General features: G+C 46.7%; 1 protein-coding gene across 1 annotated transcript; it reads right to left on the bottom strand.

Moving 5' to 3' along the window:
* Positions 1 to 1,007: 1,007 nt before the first annotated feature.
* LOC118382486 (G-protein coupled receptor 26-like) lies at positions 1,008 to 22,147 on the bottom strand. The gene is made up of 3 exons (XM_052517371.1): positions 21,085 to 22,147; positions 16,891 to 17,004; positions 1,008 to 1,615 (listed from the first exon to the last, which is right to left on the bottom strand). The coding sequence occupies exons 1-3, from the start codon at positions 21,750 to 21,752 to the stop codon at positions 1,366 to 1,368; spliced, it is 1,032 nt and encodes a 343-aa protein (XP_052373331.1). The 5' UTR covers positions 21,753 to 22,147; the 3' UTR covers positions 1,008 to 1,365.
* Between the last annotated feature and the right edge of the window lie 844 nt (positions 22,148 to 22,991).

Raw genomic sequence — 22,991 nt, 5'->3', positions numbered from 1 at the left:
CATACATCAGTCTGAACATAGAGTATCAACCCTTAGACAGTAACACAACCCCTTCCTCAGTCTGAACATAGAGTATCAAGCCTTAGACAGTAACACCACCCCTTCCTCAGTCTGAACATAGAGTATCAACCCTTAGACAATAACACCACCCCTTCCTCAGTCTGAACATAGAGTATCAACCCTTAGACAGTAACACAACCCCTTCCTCAGTCTGAACATAGAGTATCAACCCTTAGACAATAACACAACCCCTTCCTCAGTCTGAACATAGAGTATCAACCCTTAGACAGTAACACCACCCCTTCCTCAGTCTGAACATAGAGTATCAACCCTTAGACAGTAACACCACCCCTTCCTCAGTCTGAACATAGAGTATCAACCCTTAGACAGTAACACAACCCCCTTCCTCAGTCTGAACATAGAGTATCAACCCTTAGACAGTAACACAACCCCTTCCTCAGTCTGAACATAGAGTATCAACCCTTAGACAGTAACACCACCCCTTCCTCAGTCTGAACATAGAGTATCAACCCTTAGACAGTAACACCACCCCCTTCCTCAGTCTGAACATAGAGTATCAACCCTTAGACAATAACACAACCCCTTCCTCAGTCTGAACATAGAGTATCAACCCTTAGACAGTAACACAACCCCTTCCTCAGTCTGAACATAGAGTATCAACCCTTAGACAGTAACACAACCCCTTCCTCAGTCTGAACATAGAGTATCAACCCTTAGACAGTAACACCACCCCTTCCTCAGTCTGAACATAGAGTATCAACCCTTAGACAATAACACCACCCCTTCCTCAGTCTGAACATAGAGTATCAACCCTTAGACAGTAACACAACCCCTTCCTCAGTCTGAACATAGAGTATCAACCCTTAGACAGTAACACAACCCCTTCCTCAGTCTGAACATAGAGTATCAACCCTTAGACAATAACACCACCCCTTCCTCAGTCTGAACATAGAGTATCAACCCTTAGACAATAACACCACCCCTTCCTCAGTCTGAACATAGAGTATCAACCCTTAGACAGTAACACCACCCCCTTCCTCAGTCTGAACATAGAGTATCAACCCTTAGACAGTAACACAACCCCCTTCCTCAGTCTGAACATAGAGTATCAACCCTTAGACAGTAACACAACCCCCTTCCTCAGTCTGAACATAGAGTATCAACCCTTAGACAGTAACACAACCCCCTTCCTCAGTCTGAACATAGAGTATCAACCCTTAGACAGTAACACAACCCCCTTCCTCAGTCTGAACATAGAGTATCAACCCTTAGACAGTAACACAACCCCCTTCCTCAGTCTGAACATAGAGTATCAACCCTTAGACAGTAACACAACCCCCGGCCTCAGTCTGCTGCAGTCTGCACTGTGTTGTTCCTCCCCCTAGTCTCATGGTTGTCGTGGTGACCTGGTCCAGATGCATTCATAGAGCTGGGCTTCAGCAGCCTGTTGATGATGTCAGCACACGTCTTCTTGTACTGGTTACGGAGCAGGGAGTAGACGAAGGGGTCGCAGGCCGCCTTGCTGTAGGCCAGGCACTTGGAGACCAGTCCCCAGCGGTGGTCGATAGACACGGACGGAAATAACTCCACTATCCTATACAGGATCGGGAAAGAGGGATGGGAGAGAGAGGGAGGAGAGGGGAGGACAGGGAGAGATGGGAGGAGAGGGAGAGGGGCGGAGAGGGAGAGAGGGGAGGAGAGGGGAGGACAGGGAGAGAGGGGAGGAGAGGGAGAGGGGAGGAGAGGGAGAGAGGGGAGGAGAGGGAGAGGGGAGGAGAGGGAGAGAGGGGAGGAGAGGGAGAGGGGAGGAGAGGGAGAGAGGGGAGGAGAGGGAGAGAGGGGAGGAGAGGGGAGGAGGGGAGAGAGGGGAGGAGAGGGAGAGGGGGGAGGAGAGGGGAGGAGAGGGAGAGAGGGGAGGAGAGGGAGAGGGGAGGAGAGGGAGAGAGGGGGAGGGAGGGGGAGGGGAGGAGAGGGAGAGAGGGGAGGAGAGGGGAGAGGGGAGGAGAGGGAGAGGGGGAGGAGAGGGAGAGGGGAGAGAGGGAGGAGAGGGGAGGAGAGGGAGAGGGGAGAGAGGGGAGAGGGGGAGAGAGAGGGGAGGAGAGGGAGAGAGGAGAGGGGAGGAGAGGGAGAGAGGAGAGGGGAGGGGAGGGAGAGAGGGGAGGAGAGGGAGAGAGGAGAGGAGAGGGGGGGGGGAGAGGGGAGGAGGGGGAGAGAGGAGAGGGGGGGGGGGGGGAGAGGGGAGGAGAGGGAGAGAGGGGAGGAGAGGAAGAGGGAGAGGAGAGGAGAGGGAGAGAGGGGAGGAGGGGGAGAGAGGGGAGGAAAGGGAGAGAGGGGAGGAGAGGGAGAGAAGGGAGGAGAGGGAGAGAGGGGAGGAGAGGGGAGAGAGGGGAGGAGAGGGAGAGGGGGGAGGAGAGGGAGAGAGGAGAGGAGAGGGAGAGGGGAAGAGAGGGGAGAGAGAGGAGGAGAGGGAGAGGGGGAGGAGAGGGGAGAGAGAGGAGGAGAGGGAGAGAGGGGAGGAGAGGGAGAGAGGGGAGGAGAGGGAGAGAGGAGAGGAGAGGGAGAGGGGAAGAGAGGGGAGGAGAGGGGAGAGAGAGGAGGAGAGGGAGAGAGAGGAGGAGAGGGAGAGAGAGGAGGAGAGGGAGAGAGGGGAGGAGAGGGGGAGAGGGAGAGAGGGGAGGAGAGAGGGGAGGAGAGGGAGAGAGGGGGAGGAGAGGGGGAGAGAGGGGGGAGAGGGGAGGAGAGGGGGAGAGAGGGGAGAGGGGGAGGGAGAGAGGGGGAGGAGAGGGAGAGAGGGGAGGAGAGGGAGAGAGGGGAGGAGAGGGGGAGAGAGGGGAGGAGGGGGAGAGGGGGAGGAGAGGGGGAGAGGGAGAGATGGGAGGAGAGAGGGAGGAGAGGGGGAGAGAGGGGGAGAGGGAGAGGGGGAGAGAGGGAGAGGGGGAGGAGAGGGAGAGAGGGGAGGAGAGGGAGAGAGGAGAGGAGAGGAGAGGGAGAGAGGGGAGGAGAGGGAGAGAGGGGAGGAGAGGGAGAGAAAGGAGGAGAGGGAGAGAGGGGAGGAGAGGGAGAGAAAGGAGGAGAGGGAGAGGGGGGGGAGAGGGAGAGAGGGGAGGAGAGGGAGAGAGGGGAAGAGAGGGAGAGAGAGGAGGAGAGGGAGAGGGGGAGGAGAGGGAGAGAGGGGAGGAGAGGGAGAGGGGGAGGAGAGGGAGAGAGAGGAGGAGAGGGAGAGAGGGGAGGAGAGGGAGAGAGGGGAGGAGAGGGAGAGAGGGGAGGAGAGGGAGAGGGGAGGAGAGGGGAGGAGAGGGGAGAGAAAGGAGGAGAGGGAGAGAGGGGAGGAGAGGGAGAGAGAGGAGGAGAGGGAGAGAGGGGAGGAGAGGGGGAGAGGGAGAGAGGGGGAGGAGAGAGGGGAGGAGAGGGAGAGAGGGGAGGAGAGGGGGAGAGAGGGGGAGAGGGGAGGAGAGGGGAGGAGAGGGGGAGAGGGAGAGATGGGAGGAGAGAGGGGAGGAGAGGGAGAGAGGGGAGGAGAGGGAGAGAGGGGAGGAGAGGGGGAGAGAGGGGAGAGAGGGGAGGAGAGGGAGAGAGGGGAGGAGAGGGGGAGAGGGAGAGATGGGAGGAGAGAGGGGAGGAGAGGGGGAGAGAGGGGGAGAGGGAGAGGGGGAGAGAGGGAGAGGGGGAGAGGGATGTCTTAGATATTTCTCTATCTATGGATGTCAAAGTGCAACATTCTAATTGTCATCCCACAACTACAGAAGAGGTCAGAGTTCAAAGCAGACATTTAGTTATGTTGTTTGTTACATAATACATATTATTCAGTTCATGATAATTCTCTGAACAGAAACACTTCCACTTGTTATTATGGCTGCCAGGTGGTATATAGATCCTGTTGATCCTTGTTATTATGGCTGGCAGGTGGTATAGATCCTGTTGATCCTTGTTATTATGGCTGACTGGTGGTATAGATCCTGTTGGTCCTTGTTATTATGGCTGACTGGTGGTATAGATCCTGTTGGTCCTTGTTATTATGGCTGGCAGGTGGTATAGACCCTGTTGATCCTTGTTATTATGTCTGGCTGGCTGGTGGTATAGATCCTGTTGATCCTTGTTATTATGGCTGGCTGGCAGGTGGTATAGATCCTGTTGATCCTTGTTATTATGGCTGGCAGGTGGTATAGATCCTGTTGATCCTTGTTATTATGGCTGGTAGGTGGTATAGATCCTGTTGATCCTTGTTATTATGGCTGGCAGGTGGTATAGATCCTGTTGATCCTTGTTATTATGGCTGGCTGGCTGGTGGTATAGATCCTGTTGATCCTTGTTATTATGGCTGGCTGGTGGCTGGCCTTGTTATTATGGCTGGCAGGTGGTATAGACCCTGTTGATCCTTGTTATTATGTCTGGCTGGCTGGTGGTATAGATCCTGTTGATCCTTGTTATTATGGCTGGCTGGCAGGTGGTATAGATCCTGTTGATCCTTGTTATTATGGCTGGCTGGCAGGTGGTATATAGATCCTGTTGATCCTTGTTATTATGGCTGGCAGGTGGTATAGATCCTGTTGATCCTTGTTATTATGGCTGGTAGGTGGTATAGATCCTGTTGATCCTTGTTATTATGGCTGGCAGGTGGTATAGATCCTGTTGATCCTTGTTATTATGGCTGGCTGGCTGGTGGTATAGATCCTGTTGATCCTTGTTATTATGGCTGGCAGGTGGTATAGATCCTGTTGATCCTTGTTATTATGGCTGGCTGGTGGTATAGATCCTGTTGATCCTTGTTATTATGGCTGGCTGGTGGTATAGATCCTGTTGGTCCTTGTTATTATGGCTGGCAGGTGGTATAGATCCTGTTGATCCTTGTTATTATGGCTGGCTGGTGGTATAGATCCTGTTGATCCTTGTTATTATGGCTGGCTGGTGGTATAGATCCTGTTGATCCTTGTTATTATGGCTGGCTGGTGGTATAGATCCTGTTGATCCTTGTTATTATGGCTGGCTGGTGGTATAGATCCTGTTGATCCTTGTTATTATGGCTGGCTGGTGGTATAGATCCTGTTGGTCCTTGTTATTATGGCTGGCAGGTGGTATAGATCCTGTTGATCCTTGTTATTATGGCTGGCTGGTGGTATAGATCCTGTTGATCCTTGTTATTATGGCTGGCTGGTGGTATAGATCCTGTTGATCCTTGTTATTATGGCTGGCTGGCAGGTGGTATAGATCCTGTTGATCCTTGTTAATATGGCTGGCTGGCTGCTGGTATAGATCCTGTTGATCCTTGTTATTATGGCTGGCTGGCTGGTGTTATAGATCCTGTTGGTCCTTGTTATTATGGCTGGCTGGTGGTATAGATCCTGTTGATCCTTGTTATTATGGCTGGCTGGTGGTATAGATCCTGTTGATCCTTGTTATTATGGCTGGCTGGTGGTATAGATCCTGTTGATCCTTGTTATTATGGCTGGCTGGTGGTATAGATCCTGTTGATCCTTGTTATTATGGCTGGCAGGTGGTATAGATCCTGTTGATCCTTGTTATTATGGCTGGCAGGTGGTATAGATCCTGTTGATCCTTGTTATTATGGCTGGCTGGTGGTATAGATCCTGTTGATCCTTGTTATTATGGCTGGCAGGTGGTATAGATCCTGTTGATCCTTGTTATTATGGCTGGCTGGCAGGTGGTATAGATCCTGTTGATCCTTGTTATTATGGCTGGCTGGTGGTATAGATCCTGTTGATCCTTGTTATTATGGCTGGCTGGCTGGTGGTATAGATCCTGTTGATCCTTGTTATTATGGCTGGCTGGCTGGTGGTATAGATCCTGTTGATCCTTGTTATTATGGCTGGCTGGCTGGTGGTATAGATCCTGTTGATCCTTGTTATTATGGCTGGCTGGTGGTATAGATCCTGTTGATCCTTGTTATTATGGCTGGCAGGTGGTATAGATCCTGTTGATCCTTGTTATTATGGCTGGCAGGTGGTATAGATCCTGTTGATCCTTGTTATTATGGCTGGCTGGCTGGTGGTATAGATCCTGTTGATCCTTGTTATTATGGCTGGCAGGTGGTATAGATCCTGTTGATCCTTGTTATTATGGCTGGCTGGTGGTATAGATCCTGTTGGTCCTTGTTATTATGGCTGGCTGGCTGGTGGTATAGATCCTGTTGATCCTTGTTATTATGGCTGGCAGGTGGTATAGATCCTGTTGATCCTTGTTATTATGGCTGGCAGGTGGTATAGATCCTGTTGGTCCTTGTTATTATGGCTGGCTGGTGGTATAGATCCTGTTGATCCTTGTTATTATGGCTGGCTGGCTGGTAGTATAGATCCTGTTGATCCTTGTTATTATGGCTGGCTGGCTGGTGGGCTGGTATAGATCCTGTTGATCCTTGTTATTATGGCTGGCTGGTGGTATAGATCCTGTTGATCCTTGTTATTATGGCTGGCTGGTGGTGGTATAGATCCTGTTGATCCTTGTTATTATGGCTGGCTGGCTGGTGGTATAGATCCTGTTGATCCTTGTTATTATGGCTGGCAGGTGGTATAGATCCTGTTGATCCTTGTTATTATGGCTGGCTGGTGGTATAGATCCTGTTGATCCTTGTTATTATGGCTGGCTGGTGGTATAGATCCTGTTGATCCTTGTTATTATGGCTGGCTGGTGGTATAGATCCTGTTGATCCTTGTTAATATGGCTGGCTGGTGGTATAGATCCTGTTGATCCTTGTTATTATGGCTGGCTGGCTGGTGGTATAGATCCTGTTGATCCTTGTTATTATGGCTGGCTGGTGGTATAGATCCTGTTGATCCTTGTTATTATGGCTGGCTGGTGGTATAGATCCTGTTGGTCCTTGTTATTATGGCTGGCTGGTGGTATAGATCCTGTTGATCCTTGTTATTATGGCTGGCTGGTGGTATAGATCCTGTTGATCCTTGTTAATATGGCTGGCTGGCAGGTGGTATAGATCCTGTTGGTCCGTGTTATTATGGCTGGCTGGTGGTATAGATCCTGTTGATCCTTGTTAATATGGCTGGCAGGTGGTATATATCCTGTTGATCCTTGTTATTATGGCTGGCTGGCAGGTGGTATAGACCCTGTTGATCCTTGTTATTATGGCTGGGCTGGCTGGTATAGATCCTGTATCCTTGTTATGGCTGGCTGGATCTGGCTGGCTGGTGATCCTGTTGATCCTTGTTATTATGGCTGGCTGGTGGTATAGATCCTGTTGATCCTTGTTATTATGGCTGGCTGGTGGTATAGATCCTGTTGATCCTTGTTATATGGCTGGCTGGTGGTATAGATCCTGTTGATCCTTGTTATTATGGCTGGCTGGTGGTATAGATCCTGTTGGTCCTTGTTATTATGGCTGGCTGGTGGTATAGATCCTGTTGATCCTTGTTATTGGTGGTGGTATGGCTGGCTGGCTGGTATAGATCCTGTTGATCCTTGTTATTATGGCTGGCTGGTGGTATAGATCCTGTTGGTCCTTGTTATTATGGCTGGCTGGTGGTATAGATCCTGTTGATCCTTGTTAATATGGCTGGCAGGTGGTATATATCCTGTTGATCCTTGTTATTATGGCTGGCTGGCAGGTGGTATAGACCCTGTTGATCCTTGTTATTATGGCTGGCTGGTGGTATAGTTCCTGTTGATCCTTGTTATTATGGCTGGCTGGTGGTATAGATCCTGTTGATCCTTGTTATTATGGCTGGCTGGCTGGTGGTATAGACCTGTTGATCCTTGTTATTATGGCTGGCTGGTGGTATAGATCCTGTTGATCCTTGTTATTATGGCTGGCTGGTGGTATAGATCCTGTTGATCCTTGTTATTATGGCTGGCTGGTGGTATAGATCCTGTTGATCCTTGTTATTATGGCTGGCTGGTGGTATAGATCCTGTTGATCCTTGTTATTATGGCTGGCTGGTGGTATAGATCCTGTTGATCCTTGTTATTATGGCTGGCTGGTGGTATAGATCCTGTTGATCCTTGTTATTATGGCTGGCTGGCTGGTGGTATAGATCCTGTTGATCCTTGTGATTATGGCTGGCAGGTGGTATAGATCTTGTTGATCCTTGTTATTATGGCTGGCTGGTGGTATAGATCCTGTTGGTCCTTGTTATTATGGCTGGCTGGCTGGCCTGTTGATCCTTGTTGGCTATGGCTGGTGGTATAGATCCTGTTGATCCTTGTTATTATGGCTGGCAGGTGGTATAGATCCTGTTGATCCTTGTTATTATGGCTGGCTGGTGGTATAGATCCTGTTGATCCTTGTTATTATGGCTGGCTGGTGGTATAGATCCTGGCCTTGGTGGCTGGTGGTATAGATCCTGTTGATCCTTGTTATTATGGCTGGCTGGCTGGTGGTATAGATCCTGTTGATCCTTGTTAGTATGGCTGGCTGGTGGTATAGATCCTGTTGATCCTTGTTATTATGGCTGGCTGGTAGGTGGTATAGATCCTGTTGATCCTTGTTATTATGGCTGGCTGGCTGGTGGTATAGATCCTGTTGATCCTTGTTATTATGGCTGGCAGGTGGTATAGATCCTGTTGATCCTTGTTATTATGGCTGGCTGGTGGTATAGATCCTGTTGATCCTTGTTATTATGGCTGGCTGGTGGTATAGATCCTGTTGATCCTTGTTAATATGGCTGGCTGGCTGGTGGTATAGATCCTGTTGATCCTTGTTATTATGGCTGGCTGGTGGTATAGATCCTGTTGATCCTTGTTAATATGGCTGGCTGGCTGGTGGTATAGATCCTGTTGATCCTTGTTATTATGGCTGGCAGGTGGTATAGATCCTGTTGATCCTTGTTATTATAGCTGGCTGGTGGTATAGATCCTGTTGGTCCTTGTTATTATGGCTGGCTGGTGGTATAGATCCTGTTGATCCTTGTTATTATGGCTGGCTGGTGGTATATCCTTGCTGTTGATCCTTGGGCTGGCTGGCTGGTGGTATAGATCCTGTTGATCCTTGTTATTATGGCTGGCCGGTGGTATAGATCCTGTTGATCCTTGTTATTATGGCTGGCTGGTGGTATAGATCCTGTTGATCCTTGTTATTATGGCTGGCTGGTGGTATAGATCCTGTTGATCCTTGTTATTATGGCTGGCCTGGTGGTATAGATCCTGTTGATCCTTGTTATTATGGCTGGCTGGTGGTATAGATCCTGTTGATCCTTGTTATTATGGCTGGCTGGTGGTATAGATCCTGTTGATCCTTGTTATTATGGCTGGCTGGCTGGTGGTATAGATCCTGTTGATCCTTGGCTTATTATGGCTGGCTGGCTGGTGGTATAGATCCTGTTGATCCTTGTTATTATGGCTGGCTGGTGGTATAGATCCTGTTGATCCTTGTTATTATGGCTGGCTGGCTGGTGGTATAGATCCTGTTGATCCTTGTTATTATGGCTGGCAGGTGGTATAGATCCTGTTGATCCTTGTTATTATGGCTGGCAGGTGGTGATCCTTGTTATTATGGCTGGCTGGTGGTATAGATCCTGTTGATCCTTGTTATTATGGCTGGCTGGTGGTATAGATCCTGTTGATCCTGTTGATCCTGGTGTATAGATCCTGTTGATCCTTGTTATGGCTGGCTGGCTGGCTGGTGGCTATAGATCCTGTTGATCCTTGTTAATATGGCTGGCTGGTGGTATAGATCCTGTTGATCCTTGTTATTATGGCTGGCTGGTGGTGGTATAGATCCTGTTGATCCTTGTTATTATGGCTGGCTGGTGGTATAGGTTGATCCTTGTATTATGGCTGGCTGGCAGGTGGTATAGATCCTGTTGATCCTTGTTATTATGGCTGGCTGGTGGTATAGATCCTGTTGATCCTTGTTAATATGGCTGGCTGGTGGTATAGATCCTGTTGATCCTTGTTAATATGGCTGGCTGGCTGGTGGTATAGATCCTGTTGATCCTTGTTAATATGGCTGGCTGGTGGTATAGATCCTGTTGATCCTTGTTAATATGGCTGGCTGGTGGTGGTATAGATCCTGTTGATCCTTGTTATTATGGCTGGCTGGTGGTATAGATCCTGTTGATCCTTGTTATTATGGCTGGCTGGTGGTATAGATCCTGTTGGTCCTTGTTATTATGGCTGGCTGGTGGTATAGATCCTGTTGATCCTTGTTATTATGGCTGGCTGGTGGTATAGATCCTGTTGATCCTTGTTAATATGGCTGGCTGGCAGGTGGTATAGATCCTGTTGGTCCGTGTTATTATGGCTGGCTGGTGGTATAGATCCTGTTGATCCTTGTTAATATGGCTGGCAGGTGGTATATATCCTGTTGATCCTTGTTATTATGGCTGGCTGGCAGGTGGTATAGATCCTGTTGATCCTTGTTATTATGGCTGGCTGGTGGTATAGATCCTGTTGATCCTTGTTATTATGGCTGGCTGGTGGTATAGATCCTGTTGATCCTTGTTATTATGGCTGGCTGGCTGGTGGTGGTGGTATAGACCCTGTTGATCCTTGTTATTATGGCTGGCTGGTGGTATAGATCCTGTTGATCCTTGTTATTATGGCTGGCTGGTGGTATAGATCCTGTTGATCCTTGTTAATATGGCTGGCTGGTGGTATAGATCCTGTTGATCCTTGTTATTATAGCTGGCTGGTGGTATAGATCCTGTTGGTCCTTGTTATTATGGCTGGCTGGTGGTATAGATCCTGTTGATCCTTGTTATTATGGCTGGTAGGTGGTATAGATCCTGTTGGTCCTTGTTATTATGGCTGGCTGGTGGTATAGATCCTGTTGATCCTTGTTATTATGGCTGGCTGGTGGTATAGATCCTGTTGGTCCTTGTTATTATGGCTGGCTGGTGGTATAGATCCTGTTGATCCTTGTTAATATGGCTGGCAGGTGGTATATATCCTGTTGATCCTTGTTATTATGGCTGGCTGGCAGGTGGTATAGACCCTGTTGATCCTTGTTATTATGGCTGGCTGGTGGTATAGTTCCTGTTGATCCTTGTTATTATGGCTGGCTGGTGGTATAGATCCTGTTGATCCTTGTTATTATGGCTGGCTGGCTGGTGGTATAGACCCTGTTGATCCTTGTTATTATGGCTGGCTGGTGGTATAGATCCTGTTGATCCTTGTTATTATGGCTGGCTGGTGGTATAGATCCTGTTGATCCTTGTTATTATGGCTGGCTGGTGGTATAGATCCTGTTGGTCCTTGTTATTATGGCTGCCTGGTGGTATAGACCCTGTTGATCCTTGTTATTATGGCTGGCTGGTGGTATAGATCCTGTTGATCCTTGTTATTATGGCTGGCTGGTGGTGGTGGCTGGTGGTATAGATCCTGTTGATCCTTGTTATTATGGCTGGCTGGTGGTATAGATCCTGTTGATCCTTGTTATTATGGCTGGCTGGTGGTATAGATCCTGTTGATCCTTGTTATTATGGCTGGCTGGCTGGTGGTATAGATCCTGTTGATCCTTGTTATTATGGCTGGCTGGTGGTATAGATCCTGTTGATCCTTGTTATTATGGCTGGCTGGTGGTATAGATCCTGTTGATCCTTGTTATTATGGCTGGCTGGTGGTATAGATCCTGTTGATCCTTGTTATTATGGCTGGCTGGTATAGCTGGCCTGTTATTATGGCTGGGTGGTATAGATCCTGTTGATCCTTGTTATTATGGCTGGCTGGCTGGTGGTATAGATCCTGTTGATCCTTGTTATTATGGCTGGCTGGTGGTATAGATCCTGTGGTGGTATAGACCTTGTCCTATTATGGCTGGCTGGTGGTATAGACCCTGTTGATCCTTGTTATTATGGCTGGCTGGTATAGATCCTGTTGATCCTTGTTATTATGGCTGGCTGGTGGTATAGATCCTGTTGATCCTTGTTATTATGGCTGGCTGGTGGTATAGATCCTGTTGATCCTTGTTATTATGGCTGGCTGGTGGTATAGATCCTGTTGATCCTTGTTATTATGGCTGGCTATTATGGCTGGCTGGCTGTGGTATAGATCCTGTTGGTCCTTGTTATTATGGCTGGCTGGCTGGTGGTATAGATCCTGTTGATCCTTGTTATTATGGCTGGCTGGTGGTATAGATCCTGTTGATCCTTGTTATTATGGCTGGCAGGTGGTATAGATCCTGTTGGTCCTGTTATTATGGCTGGCTGGTGGTATAGATCCTGTTGATCCTTGTTATTATGGCTGGCTGGTGGTGGTATAGATCCTGTTGATCCTTGTTATTATAGCTGGCTGGTGGTATAGATCCTGTTGGTCCTTGTTATTATGGCTGGCTGGTGGTATAGATCCTGTTGATCCTTGTTATTATGGCTGGCTGGTGGTATAGATCCTGTTGATCCTTGTTAATATGGCTGGCTGGCAGGTGGTATAGATCCTGTTGGTCCTTGTTATTATGGCTGGCTGGTGGTATAGATCCTGTTGATCCTTGTTATTATGGCTGGCTGGTGGTATAGATCCTGTTGATCCTTGTTATTATGGCTGGCTGGTGGTATAGATCCTGTTGATCCTTGTTAATATGGCTGGCTGGCTGGTGGTATAGATCCTGTTGATCCTTGTTAATATGGCTGGCTGGTGGTATAGATCCTGTTGATCCTTGTTATATGGCCTTGTTATTATGGCTGGCTGGTGGTATAGATCCTGTTGATCCTTGTTATTATGGCTGGCTGGTGATCCTGTTGATCCTTGATTATAGCTGGCCCTGTTGATCCTTGTTATTATGGCTGGCTGGTGGTATAGTTCCTGTTGATCCTTGTTATTATGGCTGGCTGGTGGTATAGATCCTGTTGATCCTTGTTATTATGGCTGGCTGGCTGGTGGTATAGACCCTGTTGATCCTTGTTATTATGGCTGGCTGGTGGTATAGATCCTGTTGATCCTTGTTATTATGGCTGGCTGGTGGTATAGATCCTGTTGATCCTTGTTATTATGGCTGGCTGGTGGTATAGATCCTGTTGATCCTTGTTATTATGGCTGGCTGGTGGTATAGACCCTGTTGATCCTTGTTATTATGGCTGGCTGGTGGTATAGATCCTGTTGATCCTTGTTATTATGGCTGGCTGGTGGTATAGATCCTGTTGATCCTTGTTATTATGGCTGGCTGGCTGGTGGTATAGATCCTGTTGATCCTTGTTATTATGGCTGGCTTGGTATAGATCCTGTTGATCCTGGCTGGCTGGCTGGTGGTATAGATCCTGTTGATCCTTGTTATTATGGCTGGCTGGCTGGTGGTATAGATCCTGTTGATCCTTGTTATTATGGCTGGCAGGTGGTATAGATCCTGTTGATCCTTGTTATTATGGCTGGCTGGTGGTATAGATCCTGTTGATCCTTGTTATTATGGCTGGCTGGTGGTATAGATCCTGTTGATCCTTGTTATTATGGCTGGCTGGTGGTATAGATCCTGTTGATCCTTGTTATTATGGCTGGCTGGCTGGCTGGTGGTATAGATCCTGTTGATCCTTGTTAATATGGCTGGCTGGTGGTATAGATCCTGTTGATCCTTGTTATTATGGCTGGCTGGTAGGTGGTATAGATCCTGTTGATCCTTGTTATTATGGCTGGCTGGCTGGTGGTATAGATCCTGTTGATCCTTGTTATTATGGCTGGCTGGTGGTATAGATCCTGTTGATCCTTGTTATTATGGCTGGCTGGTGGTATAGATCCTGTTGATCCTTGTTATTATGGCTGGCTGGTGGTATAGATCCTGGTTAATATGGCTGGCTGGTGGTATAGATCCTGTTGATCCTTGTTAATATGGCTGGCTGGTGGTATAGATCCTGTTGATCCTTGTTAATATGGCTGGCTGGCTGGTGGTATAGATCCTGTTGATCCTTGTTATTATGGCTGGCAGGTGGTATAGATCCTGTTGATCCTTGTTATTATAGCTGGCTGGTGGTATAGATCCTGTTGGTCCTTGTTATTATGGCTGGCTGGTGGTATAGATCCTGTTGATCCTTGTTATTATGGCTGGCTGGTGGTATAGATCCTGTTGATCCTTGTTAATATGGCTGGCTGGCAGGTGGTATAGATCCTGTTGGTCCGTGTTATTATGGCTGGCTGGTGGTATAGATCCTGTTGATCCTTGTTAATATGGCTGGCAGGTGGTATATATCCTGTTGATCCTTGTTATTATGGCTGGCTGGCAGGTGGTATAGACCCTGTTGATCCTTGTTATTATGGCTGGCTGGTGGTATAGATCCTGTTGATCCTTGTTATTATGGCTGGCTGGTGGTATAGATCCTGTTGATCCTTGTTATTATGGCTGGCTGGCTGGTGGTATAGACCCTGTTGATCCTTGTTATTATGGCTGGCTGGTGGTATAGATCCTGTTGATCCTTGTTATTATGGCTGGCTGGTGGTATAGATCCTGTTGATCCTTGTTATTATGGCTGGCTGGTGGTATAGATCCTGTTGATCCTTGTTATTGGCTGGTGGTATAGATCCTGCTGGCTGGCTGGTGGTATAGATCCTGTTGGTCCTTGTTATTATGGCTGGCTGGTGGTATAGATCCTGTTGATCCTTGTTATTATGGCTGGTAGGTGGTATAGATCCTGTTGGTCCTTGTTATTATGGCTGGCTGGTGGTATAGATCCTGTTGATCCTTGTTATTATGGCTGGCAGGTGGTATAGATCCTGTTGGTCCGTGTTATTATGGCTGGCTGGTGGTATAGATCCTGTTGATCCTTGTTAATATGGCTGGCAGGTGGTATATATCCTGTTGATCCTTGTTATTATGGCTGGCTGGCAGGTGGTATAGACCCTGTTGATCCTTGTTATTATGGCTGGCTGGTGGTATAGTTCCTGTTGATCCTTGTTATTATGGCTGGCTGGTGGTATAGATCCTGTTGATCCTTGTTATTATGGCTGGCTGGCTGGTGGTATAGACCCTGTTGATCCTTGTTATTATGGCTGGCTGGTGGTATAGATCCTGTTGATCCTTGTTATTATGGCTGGCTGGTGGTATAGATCCTGTTGATCCTTGTTATTATGGCTGGCTGGTGGTATAGATCCTGTTGGTCCTTGTTATTATGGCTGCCTGGTGGTATAGACCCTGTTGATCCTTGTTATTATGGCTGGCAGGTGGTATAGATCCTGTTGATCCTTGTTATTATGGCTGGCTGGTGGTATAGATCCTGTTGATCCTTGTTATTATGGCTGGCTGGCTGGTGGTATAGATCCTGTTGATCCTTGTTATTATGGCTGGCTGGCTGGTGGTATAGATCCTGTTGATCCTTGTTATTATGGCTGGCTGGCTGGTGGTATAGATCCTGTTGATCCTTGTTATTATGGCTGGCTGGCTGGTGGTATGGCTGGCTGGCTGGTGGTATAGATCCTGTTGATCCTTGTTATTATGGCTGGCTGGTGGTATAGATCCTGTTGATCCTTGTTATTATGGCTGGCTGGTGGTATACCCTGTGGTCCTTGTTATTATGGCTGGCTGGTGGTATAGATCCTGTTGATCCTTGTTATTATGGCTGGCTGGTGGTATAGATCCTGTTGATCCTTGTTATTATGGCTGGCTGGTGGTATAGATCCTGTTGGTCCTTGTTATTATGGCTGCCTGGTGGTATAGACCCTGTTGATCCTTGTTATTATGGCTGGCTGGTGGTATAGATCCTGTTGATCCTTGTTATTATGGCTGGCTGGTGGTATAGATCCTGTTGATCCTTGTTATTATGGCTGGCTGGCTGGTGGTATAGATCCTGTTGATCCTTGTTATTATGGCTGGCTGGCTGGTGGTATAGATCCTGTTGATCCTTGTTATTATGGCTGGCTGGCTGGTGGTATAGATCCTGTTGGTCCTTGTTATTATGGCTGCCTGGTGGTATAGACCCTGTTGATCCTTGTTATTATGGCTGGCAGGTGGTATAGATCCTGTTGATCCTTGTTATTATGGCTGGCTGGTGGTATAGATCCTGTTGATCCTTGTTATTATGGCTGGCTGGTGGTATAGATCCTGTTGGTCCTTGTTATTATGGCTGCCTGGTGGTATAGACCCTGTTGATCCTTGTTATTATGGCTGGCAGGTGGTATAGATCCTGTTGATCCTTGTTATTATGGCTGGCTGGTGGTATAGATCCTGTTGATCCTTGTTATTATGGCTGGCTGGTGGTATAGATCCTGTTGATCCTTGTTATTATGGCTGGCTGGTGGTATAGATCCTGTTGATCCTTGTTATTATGGCTGGCAGGTGGTATAGATCCTATTGATCCTTGTTATTATGGCTGGCAGGTGGTATAGATCCTGTTGATCCTTGTTATTATGGCTGGCTGGTGGTATAGATCCTGTTGATCCTTGTTATTATGGCTGGCTGGTGGTATAGGTCCTGTTGATCCTTGTTATTATGGCTGGCTGGTGGTATAGATCCTGTTGATCCTTGTTATTATGGCTGGCTGGTGGTATAGATCCTGTTGGTCCTTGTTATTATGGCTGCCTGGTGGTATAGACCCTGTTGATCCTTGTTATTATGGCTGGCAGGTGGTATAGATCCTGTTGATCCTTGTTATTATGGCTGGCTGGTGGTATAGATCCTGTTGATCCTTGTTATTATGGCTGGCTGGTGGTATAGATCCTGTTGGTCCTTGTTATTATGGCTGGCTGGTGGTATAGACCCTGTTGATCCTTGTTATTATGGCTGGCAGGTGGTATAGATCCTGTTGATCCTTGTTATTATGGCTGGCTGGTGGTATAGATCCTGTTGATCCTTGTTAATATGGCTGGCTTCCTGCTAAGTGATATTGGTCCTGTTGAACCTAGTTGTTAATATCATCTACTGTACCCTTGTAAAGAGACACTGTCAGGGACATGCCATCTAATGTACTCTTGTAAAGATATCAGGGACATCTCATCTAATGTTCTCTTGTAAAGATATCTCTCTCTCTCTTCCCCTCCCCCCTTTCTACCTACCTGGTGATGACGTAGGGAGCAAAGCAGACCATGAATGTGCCGATGAAGGTACTGATCTTCCTGGTTGCTCTCTGTCGCCTCCTCTTCTGCTCTTCCAGACAACGCTCTCGAACACTGATCAGGGAAATATGTGGTTACACTTTATTTGACACACGTCTTCATGACATGAACATGATTATGTTGTTAGACCTAAAATCAGGTGCCATTAGGTGTCATTAGGTGTGCTTAGCTGTGCTGAAGATAGAATAGAACACAGTAAAACATAATGGATTAGAACACAATAGAATAGAACACAACAGAATAGAACACAATAGAACACAATAGAATAGAACACACCAGAATTGAACACAATAGAATAGAACACAATAGAACACAATAGAGCACAGTGGAATAGAACACAACAGAATAGACTCAATGGAACACAACACAATAGAACACAATAGACCACAGTAGAACACAACACAATAGAACACTATGGAATAGAACGCAATAGAACACAACAGAAAATAACGCAATAAAACACAACACAATATAATAGAACATAATAGAACATAACGCAACACCATATAACACAATAGAACACAACACCATTTAACACAATAGAATATAACTCCATAGAACACAACACAATAGAACACAACACCATTTAACACAACAGAATATAACGTAACAGAATATAACACAACACAATAGAACACAACAGAATAGAACACAACAGAATAGAACACAACAGAATAGAACACAACAGAATAGAACACAACAGAATATAACACAACAGAATAGAACACAACAGAATAGAACACAACAGAATAGAACACAACAGAATAGAACACAACAGAATAGAACACAACACAATAGAACACAACACAATAGAACACAACAGAATAGAACACAACAGAATAGAACACAACAGAATAGAACACAACAGAATAGAACACAACACAATAGAACACAACACAATAGAACACAACAGAATATAACACAACAGAATAGAACACAACAGAATAGAACACAACAGAATAGAACACAACAGAATAGAACACAACAGAATAGAACACAACAGAATAGAACACAACACAATAGAACACAACAGAATAGAACACAACACAATAGAACACAACACAACAGAATAGAACACAACAGAATAGAACACAACAGAATAGAACACAACAGAATAGAACACAACAGAATAGAACACAACAGAATAGAACACAACACAATAGAACACAACAGAATAGAACACAACAGAATAGAACACAACAGAATAGAACACAACAGAATAGAACACAACAGAATAGAACACAACAGAATAGAACACAACAGAATATAACACAACAGAATAGAACACAACAGAATAGAACACAACAGAATAGAACACAAATAGAATACAAACACAACAGAATATAACACAACAGAATAGAACACAACAGAATAGAACACAACAGAATAGAACACAACAGAATAGAACACAACAGAATAGAACACAACAGAATAGAACACAACACAATAGAACACAACACAATAGAACACAACAGAATATAACACAACAGAATAGAACACAACAGAATAGAACACAACAGAATAGAACACAACACAATAGAACACAACACAATAGAACACAACAGAATATAACACAACAGAATAGAACACAACAGAATATAACACAACACAGTAGAACACAACAGATCATAATAGAATAAAGAAATGTCCCATGATGCATTGTTCTGGTTTCAACATGAATTCAAAACAATAGTGAGTTGGAGTAAAGTGAGTTGGAGTAAGGTGAGTTGGAGTACGGTGAGTTGGAGTAAGGTGAGTTGGAGTAAAGTGAGTTGGAGTAAGGTGAGTTGGAGTAAGGTGAGTTGGAGTAAGGTGAGTTGGAGTAAAGTGAGTTGGAGTAAAGTGAGTTGGAGTAAGGTGAGTTGGAGTAAGGTGAGTTGGAGTAAAGTAAGTTGGAGTAAGGTGAGTTGGAGTAAGGTGAGTTGGAGTAAGGTGAGTTGGAGTAAGGTGAGTTGGAGTAAGGTGAGTTGGAGTAAAGTGAGTTGGAGTAAGGTGAGTTGGAGTAAAGTGAGTTGGAGTAAGGTGAGTTGGAGTAAAGTGAGTTGGAGTAAGGTGAGTTGGAGTAAGGTGAGTTGGAGTAAAGTGAGTTGGAGTAAGGTCAGTTGGAGTAAGGTGAGTTGGAGTAAGGTGAGTTGGAGTAAAGTGAGTTGGAGTAAGGTCAGTTGGAGTAAGGTGAGTTGGAGTAAGGTGAGTTGGAGGAAGGTGAGTTGGAGTAAAGTGAGTTGGAGTAAGGTGAGTTGGAGTAAAGTGAGTTGGAGTAAGGTGAGTTGGAGTAAAGGAGTTGGAGTAAAGTGAGTTGAGTTGAGAGTAAAGTGAGTGAGTAAGGTGAGAAGGTGAGTTGGAGTAAAGTGAGTTGGAGTAAGGTGAGTTGGAGTAAAGTGAGTTGGAGTAAGGTGAGTTGGAGTAAAGTGAGTTGGAGTAAGGTGAGTTGGAGTAAAGTGAGTTGGAGTAAGGTGAGTTGGAGTAAAGTGAGTTGGAGTAAGGTGAGTTGGAGTAAGGTGAGTTGGAGTAAAGGTGAGTTGGAGTAAGGTGAGTTGGAGTAAGGTGAGTTGGAGTAAAGTGAGTTGGAGGTGAGTTGGAGTAAAGTGAGTTGGAGTAAGGTGAGTTGGAGTAAGGTGAGTTGGAGTAAAGTGAGTTGGAGTAAGGTCAGTTGGAGTAAGGTGAGTTGGAGTAAAGTGAGTTGGAGGAAGGTGAGTTGGAGTAAGGTGAGTTGGAGTAAGGTGAGTTGGAGTAAGGTGAGTTGGAGTAAAGTGAGTTGGAGTAAGGTGAGTTGGAGTAAGGTGAGTTGGAGTAAAGTGAGTTGGAGTAAGGTGAGTTGGAGTAAGGTGAGTTGGAGTAAGGTGAGTTGGAGTAAGGTGAGTTGGAGTAAAGTGAGTTGGAGTAAGGTGAGTTGGAGTAAGGTGAGTTGGAGTAAGGTGAGTTGGAGTAAGTGAGTTGGAGTAAGGTGAGTTGGAGTAAGGTGAGTTGGAGTAAGGTGAGTTGGAGTAAGGTGAGTTGGAGTAAGGTGAGTTGGAGTAAGGTGAGTTGGAGTAAGGTGAGTTGGAGTAAGGTGAGTTGGAGTAAAGTGAGTTGGAGTAAGGTGAGTTGGAGTAAGGTGAGTTGGAGTAAGGTGAGTTGGAGTAAGGTGAGTGAGTGGTGAGTTGGAGTAAGGTGAGTTGGAGTAAAGTGAGTTGGAGTAAGGTGAGTTGGAGTAAAGTGAGTTGGAGTAAGGTGAGTTGGAGTAAAGTGAGTTGGAGTAAGGTGAGTTGGAGTAAAGTGAGTTGGAGTAAGGTGAGTTGGAGTAAGGTGAGTTGGAGTAAGGTGAGTTGGAGTAAAGTGAGTTGGAGTAAGGTGAGTTGGAGTAAAGTGAGTTGGAGTAAGGTGAGTTGGAGTAAAGTGAGTTGGAGTAAGGTGAGTTGGAGTAAGGTGAGTTGGAGTAAAGTGAGTTGGAGTAAGGTGAGTTGGAGTAAGGTGAGTTGGAGTAAGGTGAGTTGGAGTAAAGTGAGTTGGAGTAAAGTGAGTTGGAGTAAGGTGAGTTGGAGTAAGGTGAGTTGGAGGAAGGTGAGTTGGAGTAAAGTGAGTTGGAGTAAGGTGAGTTGGAGTAAGGTGAGTTGGAGTAAGGTGAGTTGGAGGAAAGTGAGTTGGAGTAAGGTGAGTTGGAGTAAAGTGAGTTGGAGTAAGGTGAGTTGGAGGAAAGTGAGTTGTAGTAAAGTGAGTTGGAGTAAAGTGAGTTGGAGTAAGGTGAGTTGGAGGAAAGTGAGTTGGAGTAAGGTGAGTTGGAGTAAGGTGAGTTGGAGGAAGGTGAGTTGGAGTAAGGTGAGTTGGAGGAAGGTGAGTTGGAGTAAGGTGAGTTGGAGGAAAGTGAGTTGGAGTAAGGTGAGTTGGAGTAAGGTGAGTTGGAGTAAGGTGAGTTGGAGGAAGGTGAGTTGGAGTAAGGTGAGTTGGAGTAAGGTGAGTTGGAGTAAGGTGAGTTGGAGTAAGGTGAGTTGGAGGAAAGTGAGTTGGAGTAAGGTGAGTTGGAGTAAAGTGAGTTGGAGGAAGGTGAGTTGGAGTAAGGTGAGTTGGAGGAAAGTGAGTTGGAGTAAGGTGAGTTGTAGTAAGGTGAGTTGGAGTAAGGTGCACAGAGAGAAATGCAACTCAAAGACCTCCTCTTACCTCGGGTGAATATCCACAAGCAGCACTAAAGTTTGCATTGTGATAACGTCTATCCGGCTACAGTGGGACCTTGCCACCTTCAGCACTTTCAGGTACGTGACGCACAGGACTAGAAAGGACAGGAGAAAGGTGAGGGAGTGAAACACCACAGTAAACACAACAAACGGAGTCTGACTGCCGTCCGTCACGTCGGAGAGCGTGCACGACGCGTAGAGCGGATGGTATCCCACCCACGAGAGGCAAGCAGCCGCCGTCGAAAAAGACATAGAATGTATCCACGTGTATCCGAGCACGAGAGCGGCATCTCTATGCCGTATTCTAGAATGGTACCTCAGCGGGAACACGACAGCGATCCACCTGTCGATGCTCAGAGCGGCCATGCTCAACATCGAATTAGTCGTTAAAAACGTCTCCGAGAAGCCGACCGACTGACAGAAAGCGTCACTTCCGGGCTGACCCTTGTTGACGAGACCCACCACAGTTAGAGGCATGTGGGAAACGGTCAGCAACAAGTTACAAAAAGTGAGGTTGAGGGTGAACACGCAGGGCACTTGCTTCCTGATCTGTGGGTTGTACAGAAAGCAGATCAGCACCACGGCGTTGGACAGTAACGACACCACGATAATGACTAGCATCAAGACGGCGAAAAGCACCTCCACAGCGGACATGGTGTGTGTCCCAGTCACTTATTATAAATCTGCTTTTTGGTAATGATTATGTCCAGATCCAGCCACCGTATGTGGTTATGGAATAAAGGCATGGTGTTAGCTGGAAGACTCACCCCCATAACCACATCCAGACATTCCCGGTTATATCCCTCTCCTGTGGAGCGCAACCGTGTCTCTCCTCTGCCTCGTTGTCCTCAGACTTCTACTGCAGTCCATCAAGTTAGGAGGATTCCAAACATAATGAGAGAGGCCGAGAGAGAGGCAAGTAAACTCCCCCGTTTACGACGAAGTGCAACGAAACGCCAGCTGTCAGTCGCAGTGCCAATATGCCCGTGTCTCTGCAGTGGTGTTATCTTCTGTGACGCTGCTCTCTCAAGACAGCTCCTCTCTCTCTCTCTCTCTCTCTCTCTCTCTCTCTCTCTCTCTCTCTCTCTCTCTCTCTCTCTCTCTCTCTCTCTCTCTCTCTCTCTCTCTCTCTCTCTCTCTCTCTCTCTCTCTCTCTCTCTCTCTCTCTCTCTCTCTCTCTCTCTCTCGCTCTCTCTCTCTCTCAGAATAGACTGAGGGGATGTAGATCTCCTCTCTCTCTCTCTCTCTTCAGAATAGACTGAGTGGGAGGTAGATCTCCTCTCTCTCTCTCTCAGAATAGACTGAGGGGAGGTAGATCTCTCTCTCTCTCTTCAGAATAGACTGAGTGGGAGGTAGATCTCCTCTCTCTCTCTCTTCAGAATAGACTGAGTGGGAGGTAGATCTCCTCTCTCTCTCTTCAGAATAGACTGAGTGGGAGGTAGATCTCTCTCTCTCTCTTCAGAATAGACTGAGTGGGAGGTAGATCTCTCTCTTCTTCAGAATAGACTGAGTGGGAGGTAGATCTCCTCTCTCTCTCTTCAGAATAGACTGAGTGGGAGGTAGATCTCCTCTCTCTCTCAGAATAGACTGAGTGGGAGGTATATCTCCTCTCTCTCTCTTCAGAATAGACTGAGTGGGAGGTAGATCTCCTCTCTCTCTCTCTTCAGAATAGACTGAGTGGGAGGTAGATCTCCTCTCTCTCTTCAGAATAGACTGAGTGGGAGGTAGATCTCCTCTCTCTCTCTTCAGAATAGACTGAGTGGGAGGTAGATCTCCTCTCTCTCTCTTCAGAATAGACTGAGTGGGAGGTAGGAATAGACTGGTAGGTAGATCTCCTCTCTCTCTCTCTCAGAATAGACTGAATAGACTGGGAGGTAGATCTCCTCTCTCTCT

Source organism: Oncorhynchus keta, unplaced genomic scaffold (genome assembly GCF_023373465.1).
Source record: "Oncorhynchus keta strain PuntledgeMale-10-30-2019 unplaced genomic scaffold, Oket_V2 Un_scaffold_7590_pilon_pilon, whole genome shotgun sequence".
Taxonomy (NCBI): Eukaryota; Metazoa; Chordata; class Actinopteri; order Salmoniformes; family Salmonidae; genus Oncorhynchus; species Oncorhynchus keta.
Note: the sequence above shows the minus strand (reverse complement) of the source record. Positions and strands in the feature narration are given on the sequence as shown.

Coding starts and splice junctions, on each gene's coding strand:
- LOC118382486 (XM_052517371.1), bottom strand. CDS start 21,752: ATGTCCGCTGTGGAGGTGCTTTTCGCCGTCTTGATGCTAGTCATTATC. Junction 17,005..21,084: donor CTTGTGGATATTCACCCGAG/GTAAGAGGAGGT, acceptor TTCCCTGATCAG/TGTTCGAGAGCGTTGTCTGG. Junction 1,616..16,890: donor GCTCCCTACGTCATCACCAG/GTAGGTAGAAAG, acceptor GATCCTGTATAG/GATAGTGGAGTTATTTCCGT.